The following is a 9,267-nucleotide window of genomic DNA, read 5'->3' as shown; positions in this document are numbered from 1 at the left end:
GGGCTTCGTGTCCTGAGCTTCAGATGTTGGAGCACCTAACGCTTTAAGGCTCTGCTAAATACTGTTTTTATGAGAAGTTGATTAGGAATTTTTGGCGGCTGATCTACTAGTTGTAGTTTAGCTGATGCTTGGTCGGATTTTTCAGTTAAAAGGGAGAAAAACTTGAGAAACATCGCCCTACCCAGTGGACACAGGGTTAATCAGATTTAGGCAGGTTCAAGTGACAAGCAAGAGTTTATAAGCTAGATGGGAGGGGAAGGGATGAATGCTCAATTGGAGGCACTAGTGCAGGGTCAGAAGTCTCCCCCCCTCCACCTGGACGGGGCCTGGAAGTGGGAAACGCTGGTGCCCCCCCCCCCGGCCCCCCAGTGTGCGCGGGACATTGCGCGCGCGAAGCTCAGTGCAGGATGCCCAGCGCTCCTCCCCGGCGCGCCCTCCCCAGGCCTCCTGGTGGCTTGGATCCCCGCCATCTCCGCACCCTTCAAATGGGTGTGGGTGATTTCGTAAGTGGAAGTGACCGCGACCAAGGGGCCAGCGTGCGAGGAAGTGGGAGTGACGGGGGAGGCGGGGCGGGGAGACACGCGGGAGGAGTGGGAGGACGAGCGCAGTGGGAGGGGTGAGGAGCAGCGCAGGGAAGGGCGTCGCGGCCGGGCGGGAGGAAGTGCGCTGGCTCCGGACTCGCCGCGCGGCGCTCGCGGGGGGCGCGCCAGGAGAGCCCGAGATGCTGCTGCGCTCGACGCGGGGGCTGCCGCCGCCGCTGCTGCTCCTGCTCCTGGGGCCGCTCGGTCCCTTCTCCCCCGGCGCCCTGGCGGGACCTGCGCCGGCCGAGGACGCCGTGGAGCTGGACTTCTCCACCGAGCGGCCGCTGCACCTGGTGAGTCCCGCGTTCCTGTCCTTCACCATCGACGCCAACCTGGCTACAAACCCGCGGTTCCTCACCTTCCTGGGGTAAGCGCCAGCCTCCTGGTCCTGTCCCCTCTCCTGTCCTGACACCCGTGCCAGCCCCGCCAGCCACTCTCCTCTCTTTTGCGTTGAAACAACTTCACACTCGGTCCCCGGGAACCTCTCCCGCGTCTCTCTGTCTCTCTGTCTCTCTGTCTGTCTCTCTGTCTCTCTGTCTCTCTCTCTCTCTCTCCCCCTCCCCTCTCCCCTCTCCCCTTACCCCTCTCCCCTCACCCCTCTCCCCACACCCCTCTCCCCTCTCGTCATTTATATTCATTCAGCAAGTGTTGGCTGAGCGCCCGCTAAGGACCAGGTATTAAAGGGAAATTCGGAAAAGAAACTGCCCACCCGCCCCAGCACTGCGCCAGGAGGAGGGAACCCGGGCAGGTGCACTTGGAGAGCTGTGAGCGCTTGAATTTGCTGCGCAGTGTAGGGCAAATAAGATTGTGGAGTAGGCTTCCGTCTTCTAAACTCTGTTAGCAAGATTTAAACAAACAAAACGAAACAGACGCAAAAGGTGTCAAAGGAGAAGAATAAGTGTTACTCCTTTTTTTAAAAAAAATCTAAATTATAAACAAGTGAGACCTGGGAGACTACTGCACTGACCTACAGAGCCCTAATACAAAGATCTCTCTCCAAAATTAGGCTGCAAAATGTGGTGGTGCTTTGTCAGCTGTAAGTTTTTTTCTCACCTAAGGAAAAGTGAACTTGGTGCAGGTTTATGCCTCCTGCCCCATGAGTGCAGGCTGACCCCAAGATGGGGAGCTGCGGGGACAATCCCAGGTCATCTAGGCCACTTATCTAGGCCATGGGAGCCTCCAAAGTTGGCCACGTCTCAACTAGCCCAGACAGATGGGAATCTCGCCATTGTCAAAGACCTAGGCGATGTCCTTCCTGAGCCTGCACTATCAGCTGCCATTGCTAATTTTGCAGGTAGCCTACTGGTTAAGATATTGGCAGTCAGACCACCCTGGTTCAACTCTCAACTCTGCAACTCTGGCAAAGCTGGGTGACCTGGCTTTTACAGGTTGCTTGGTTACTCCAAGCCTCAATTTCTTCATCTGTAGAATGAAATTTCTAAATCCTGACTCACAGGATTATTATGAGGATTTGATGAGATGATAAGTATTTAGCACAATGTTTGGCCCAGAATAGGTGTTTGAAGTTTAAGCCAATTGTTTCTTCCTGGGAAATGGTGAGTGCTGGGCTAACCATTTACCAGCTTTCTGTGTGTTTCTTTGATCATAGTTAACCTCCACCTTTTCCCTTGTGGCAGTAGAGAGAATTTCCTGGTGGGAGAATTTCCTACACAGGTCCAAAAGAAAAAACCTACGGTATGACTGTCAGGGTCCAGGCCTGATCATCCTGTAGTCAAACACCTTCCTCTCCAAACACATAGAACTTCCAGTCCACAGTTAAAACACCTTTATTCTTAAACACATCTCTTAGTTATCCATAGCAGTCTTTCTTCTCCCCCGCCCAGCACCTTTTTTTTTAAAGACTGGATGATAATGAAAAACCAAGAGAGCACAGTGCACAGTAGATAAAACTGTTTTTTTCAGTTAACAAAACACAGTTTATTCTTGTCCATTCAGGCTTCTCCTGAGGACTGGCTCCTGTCCCTTCCAGCTGTCTTCTCTTAGAGAGGACATCTTCCCTAGCTGCTTCCCAGAAGCGTCCACAGGCACATCTTCACTGTTAGCTGAGACCTAAAAGAGGCAGGAGCTGCTTCTCCTCACCTGAGACCTCGCTTCCAAATTAGGTTCTGAAGGTCCATCTCCCCGGGATGTTTAGCACAGTGTTCAAATGGCCCAGCCACTTCAGAAAACAGCACTAAGCTTAATGTCTGTCTACAGTAGAGGAAGCAAGAGAGGTGTTGTTTTACTATAGTTCCCTAGTGAAGCTGCATGGGCAAAGATGGCAAGCACCGAGCAGATGAAAGCTGAAGGAATAAGGAACAAGAGGATAGCACAAATAGCTGACCCACGCCCAGCCCTTGTCCTGTGCCAGGCCCTGGTTGAAGCACCGTCTAGGCATTAATTCATTTAGTCCTTGCCACAACACTAGGAGATGAGTACTGTTATCATCCCCATTTTAAAAAGGAAGAAATTGAGGCTAGGGGAGATTATATAACTTGGCCATGGTCAGCCAGATCGTAAATGAAGGAGCAGAATTTGAAACCAGACTCTAATCACAGGGACAATAGTACACACATACACAAAAGGAGAACAGTTTACATTTTTTAAAGGAAACAGAGTGGGGTATGGTAGAAAAAGCTTGTCTGGAGACAAACTGAGAGAGTAATATAATGAAAAGAAGCACTCACATGAGAGTAGGAGTATCGGGGCCCAAATCTCCAAGGTACTTCAAAGGAGGCCTAAGCACATTTAATCAGGTCGCATGGTTCTAGCAAACAGGTTTTTTTTCACATTTGTAACCAGAGAACATAGAGTACGCAAAACTTAAATGCCAATGATAGAACAATCTAGAATTGGAAAGGAGCATCTTTTTAATTTGTCCTCTTCCCAGAGGGAATTAGTCAACAAACCAATCGAAATACTTCTTCAGCCCAACTATGTGCAAAACTCCAAAAAGGCCCTGGCCCTAGAGCAACACTGTCTAATAGAAATGTAATGCAAGCCTCATATGCAAGCCACATATGTAATTTTAAATTTTCTAGTAGCCATATTTAAAAAGATAAAAAGAAGCAGGTCAAGTTTAACATTTTATTTAGCTCAGTATATGCAAAGTATCATTTCAACATCTAATCAATATAAAAATATTAATGAGGTATTAAACATTCCTTTTTCAAAAAGTCTCTAAAATCTGCTGTGTATTGTATATTCACGACACTTCTCACTTTGCACTAACCACATTTCAGGTGCTCACGAGCCACATGTAGCCAGTGCCACTGTGTTGGACAGTGCAACTCTACATTTCAGATCAGACATATGCACAAGCCCAGTTCACTAACACAAAGGAAAAAGGAGAGTGCTGAGTCGGTGGGAGAGATCATTATGTACCGAACAGCAGAAGTGGTACAAACAGCAATAGCAGTAATCTGTTGTGCTTGCTTTTCACAGCAGTTTGCTTGCTTTTCTTCAGTGAAGTTCATCTCTTTTTGCCAATTTGATAAATGTTTATCAATAGTAACTTTCAATAATTAGATTCCTGCATCTTCATCAAGTAAGCTGCTTTTCATATTTGGAGAAGCATTTACTATCAACGTTAAACACGCATTTTGAAACTGATTTTGGTAAGAGCCACAGGTCCTCTATGTGTATGACAGAAATATCCATGGCCAAATGACCCCTGAGAAGGGCTATCTCCTGATTGAACTCTTATTGTTCCCTTCCCTTCCAAAACTTTCTCTTTTTTTAAAAAAAAATTTATTTATTTTCCCATGACCTTGGGGTTATAAGGCTGCACTTTAACCAACTGAGCTACCCGGCCAGTCCCCAAACCTTCCCACTGTGTGCTGTGTCCCCGGAGCACTTTGCATGGTAGCCCTGCTCTGTCCTCCTCACAGAATATCCCCTGCACCTCCTTGCCCAGCTGGAACTTGGCTCTTCTCTGAAGACACTCTCTTCCCCTATAGCCCTTTGGAGGAGAGGCTGCCCAGTCTCCCATACTCCTGACCTTTTCCAGTTCCCCAGTGCAGCTTCTAGAGGACGGCCCATTAGTTTGGACTCCACACTGCTGTAGTTCAACTCCCTTTTGACTTGTTACCTTGGATAAATTACTTACCTCATTTTGTTCAGGTTCCATGTCTGTAAAATGAGTTTAATAATGATACTGACCTCATCGAGTTCTTTCGAGATTAAGTGAAAGAATCTATGCAACATGCCTAAGGCACTCCGTTTGGATTAACCTCTGGTGCATGTTAGAGAGGATCCATCCCACATCTGGCTCTCATCTGCTGCCCCTTGTCACTGTACTCTGCTCTCCTTTCACTCACTTCTCCTTACTGATGGAAGTTTGGCATGGATCTCACTGTTTCCTCTCCACCTCCAAGCCCCACCGTCACCCTAGATGACTCCGAGTTCATCCTGATAAACTGTCTTTCAATTTTTTCACCCCCACATTTTTTGATAATCTTCACTCAGTGTTGTAATGAAACCAGCTTGCACCAGCTTATGAAATGTGTGCATTTCTCTCAGCTCTACATTCAGCCACAGCACACTGGTATCTTGAAATCAGCTATTGGGGGGATTATTTACACCATGGAAAATGACAAACACTAAGAAACAGGGCACTTTTTTCGTGAGAGCCAGTTTAGCACACACTCCGTTTCATCCACCTTATGCCATGTTGGATGAGCCTTGACTCTTCTGCTCTATGAGCCTCTCAACATCTGAAATCTTAGAGTCAAACCTACTGTTCTTGGACCACAGTTCCTTACCTTCTCAGCTCTTTTACCCTGTGGTTCCCATCACAAGTGTTTATTAATATCTCCACTGAACAGCTTCTTTGCCTCTCTACTGCTTTCATATCTGATTTGGATTTCTTGATTTATTATATGAACCACTCTTGTGACAATATCCTCAAGCCCCTGCCCCAAACCTGGCTTAGTCCAATTGTATTTTCTCTCTTTTGGTGAGAAATTGTATTTTCTCTCTCTACAGGGTGGGTCAAAAATCTGGAAATGGAAAAATATTTCTTAATCATGAATTTTAATGTATATTAATAAACCATTTTTTATGTATTTGCCTGTTTCCAGTCTTAGTGGCCACCTTGTATAGCTGGGCTATTGAGCTCTTGGGGGATGGGGAGTGGACAATGTCGCAGCCACATAGATTGATGTTGCACTATAAATTTTTGGCGTCCAGACTTACTTGGCCCTTAGTCTTATTCCTTAACTCTCCATTTCCCTGCCTTTCTCATTCTTTACTTTCTTTAAAACTCTGATTCCACCTCCACTTCACCACTCTTAGCATGGAACCATTCTTCTGCTACCCAAAGAAAATGAAGTCACTAGACAGGAGCACTCCCTTTTCTTCCTGCCGTCAGACCTGCAGACAAACCACATCTGTGTCCAGCTCTCTTCCTTTCTCTTGTCTCAGGCCAGTTCTTCCAGCTCTGCTCTGGATCCTGTCCCCTCCTGCCTCCCCAAGGTCGTTGTTCGATCAATGGTCTCTTCACTCTCCTGAATCTCTAACCTCTCCCTTTTGGTTGGCTCCTTCCTCTCAGCACATAAACACCCTCTAATATTCTATTGTGTGTATATATCACATTTTCTTTGAGTCTTTCCCATCTCAAATACCTTCCCACACACGTGTCTCTGCAGGAAGTGCTGTATTTCTTTCCTCCTCTTCCTGGTCCATCCTCATGATGTCACCATCTCCAACATCATCAATGACCTTCTTTTGTTGTGAAACACAATAAACATCTTATCTGATCTCTACTACGGGTTGGTGTCCCCCCACCCCCGCATTCATATACTGAGGTCCTAATCCCCAAGTATCTCAGAATGTGACTTTATTTGTCAATAGGGTAATTTCAGATGTTATTAGTTAAGATGAGGTCATACTGGAATGCAGTGGCCCCAATCTAATGTGACTGATGTCCTTATAAAAAGGGAAAATTTGGAGACAGATATGCACACAGGGCAAATGCCATGTGAAGATTAGAGTTGCACTGCTACAAGGAACTACTAGAAATTAGGAGAGAGGCCTGGAACAGATCCTTTCCCAGTGGCCTCAGAGGGAGTATGGCCCTGCCAATACTTTGATTTCAGATTTTTAGCTTCCGGAATTGACAGACAATAGATTTCTGTTGTGTAAGCCACTCAGTTTGTGGTATTTTGTTACTGCAGCCCTAACAAACTAGTAAGTACAGTGTCTTCAAAATGTTAGGGTCCAGAAAGTGAGACTCCAAAGAGAAGGCCTCAGAAGAAGCCTCTAAAGCAAAGTTTTCCTCTGACGTTCTCCTGTCCTCCTGTCTCTCAGCCTCATTCTCCCCTGAGACAAGCCTAGAAACTAGAATCCCTCTTCCCCAAGGCAGGACACAGATATTCTCTAATCTTCCCCTCTGCCCTCTGTCTTGGAGCTGGCCATAAAGAAATTCTCTGACCTACCTTGTCTGATTGTAGGTCATAGGACCCCCATTCCAGACAGGGCTCTGCTCCATACACTGGAGGAACAAATGCTACACGGAGAGGCCAAGAACCTGAACAGACAGGCCTTGCTGAGTTTCCCCACTGAGTCTGTTAGCATTAGGCCACACTTGTCTTGTCCAATCACATTTCTACGTGGCTGTGCCTGCTTCACAGAACCTAAGCATAAATATGGACAATCTTCCCTGTATCTTTGGGTCTTCATTCTGAAGGCTCCTGTGTCACATAAAACTGTGACATAATAAAACTTGTTATTATCAGGTGATTTTTCAGAGAACCTTCAGGGGGTGGAAGGGATGTCTTCCCCTGGCCCCTCCAAAAGCATTGGGCAAGACTGACGACGGAAACACTTTTTCATCCCTTTGGACCCGTCACTTGCATTTTGGGGGGATTTCGCCCACCTCTCTGACAGTTCTCCACCTTCTCCAGCTTGTCTTCAGTGTTGTTGCTGCTCAGCCTCCTCTCCACTTCTAGTATTCCTTTGAGTGGTCTCATGCGGTGGTGTGCTAGAAAGTATTTAACTTGGTCTCTGGGAGAAGGGAAGACTGAGGTATGATTTTTGCTGATTTCTGTGGTGTAAATACACCCACCACAGCCAGTTTCACACTGCCAGCAGTTTAGCAACTGGTTCACATTTCTCAGAATGTAACATTTGGCTCTCACAAGCCAGTATGAGCCGGCACAAGCTGACACCAGCACACCTCTGTTTTCGTGTCAGAGATAAGAGACTTATTTTTGCACAAAAGGTGAAATAAAAAACACCTGCAGACACTCCTTTTTTTTTTCTGACAGACTGATCCGGAAATGGAATAGTTGCAGCTGCTTTTATGCGTTCCTTTGTTATTTCCGTGTCATCGTGGTAGTGTTTTTTTTTTTTTTTTCCCTTTCTTTTTCCTGTAGATGATTGAAATACCATAGCTTTGATCAATTTTGTTTTTATGGCATGTTTTGCAGCTGTATTAAATCTGGTTTTTGTCAGAGGGCATCAGTATTGTATTCTCAAAACAAGAAAATATTCCATTGCAAAGGACACAAAGAAAAAAGTCCTTAATAGCAAAACTTTGAAACATGTGATTTCTTTACTTGGCAGCAGCCACAGCATTGGGTTTTAATTTTGTTCAGAAAATGGTCTTTGACCTCCACTTGACCTTTCATCAGGCTGGCCTCACTTGTTCATTCACTTAACAAATATTTATTAAGCACCAGCTGCATGCCAGGCACTTGTCTAGGTGCTGGGGAGATTCTGATAAGGCAGACAGACAAGGTCACTGTTCTCAGGGAGCCTGTGTCAGGGATGGGGGTTGGGATAGATAGTAAACCACATGAGGAAGCTAAGTTCAGACAGTGCTGGATGGTGTGAAGAAAATAAAGGCAGGGTAATGTGATGGCGAGTGCCTGGGGTGGTATGGTCCTTCCCTCTGGGGACCAGGCTCTGGTGCTCTAGTACCATGACCAGGCCAGGCACAGATGCCTGTCTTGTGACACCGCAGCTCCTTTTCCAGGTGCTAGTCTCCCCCTCACTTCCCAGAGAGCATCAATCTCTTGCTCAGTCTCAATTGCTTACAAATACCAGCTATACGAATCTAAATGAGTTTCCTCTATCATCAAACATGATCAAAATACCAAGGACCAGAATCAGTGTCTAGCCAAAGGCAGTGCAACGAGGCTAGCTGGGAGGAACTCTGAGGAAGTTCCACACATCGGTTTTAGGGTCATGTCTCAGCATCCGTGGGATAGGGGTTACTAGTCACTGACTTTTATACTGAGGACTCACCTATCTACCTCCCCAGACTAGATGTGTCTCCTGAGTTCCAGACACACATGGCCAAAGGCCTGATGGAAATACAGTTTTTGGTGTTCCATTGGCATCTCAAATTCTACAAAACTGATCCCCCTTCCCCTTCCTTCTTAAACCCCATCTCCAATCTATCACCCATTCCTCATCTCAGCAATGATATTACCATCTTCCAAGGTGCTTCCCAGCAGTAATCCTTGACTCCTCTTTAACATCCAGTTAATTACCAAATCTATTATTTCTACCTCTAAATAGGTTGTGAATTTATCCACCTCTCTCCCTCCCCACTGCTGTTACCTTACCCCAGTCCATCACTTTGTGTCTACATCAACAGTGCCACAGTCTTGGTCCTTCTGTCCAATTATTTACACTGCAGCCTGAAATTCCTTTCTGAAATAAGTCCCGTGAGGTCACT

At 46.3% G+C, this 9,267-nt stretch overlaps 1 protein-coding gene across 3 annotated transcripts in view; it reads left to right on the top strand.

Annotated features, from left to right (window-relative positions):
* The first annotated feature begins 721 nt into the window (after nucleotides 1-721).
* HPSE (heparanase) overlaps nucleotides 722-9,267 on the top strand; it is a 30,595-nt gene continuing 22,049 nt past the window's right edge. For all 3 annotated transcript variants that reach the window (XM_063108395.1, XM_063108396.1, XM_063108394.1), the window contains exon 1: nucleotides 722-948. In XM_063108395.1, coding sequence (XP_062964465.1) covers nucleotides 722-948 — 227 coding nt within the window. The remainder of the gene's footprint in view (nucleotides 949-9,267) is intronic.

Source organism: Cynocephalus volans, chromosome 9, assembly GCF_027409185.1.
Source record: "Cynocephalus volans isolate mCynVol1 chromosome 9, mCynVol1.pri, whole genome shotgun sequence".
Lineage (NCBI taxonomy): Eukaryota > Metazoa > Chordata > Mammalia > Dermoptera > Cynocephalidae > Cynocephalus > Cynocephalus volans.
The sequence above is the reverse complement of the archived record's forward strand: the minus strand, read 5'-3'. Positions and strand labels throughout refer to the sequence as shown.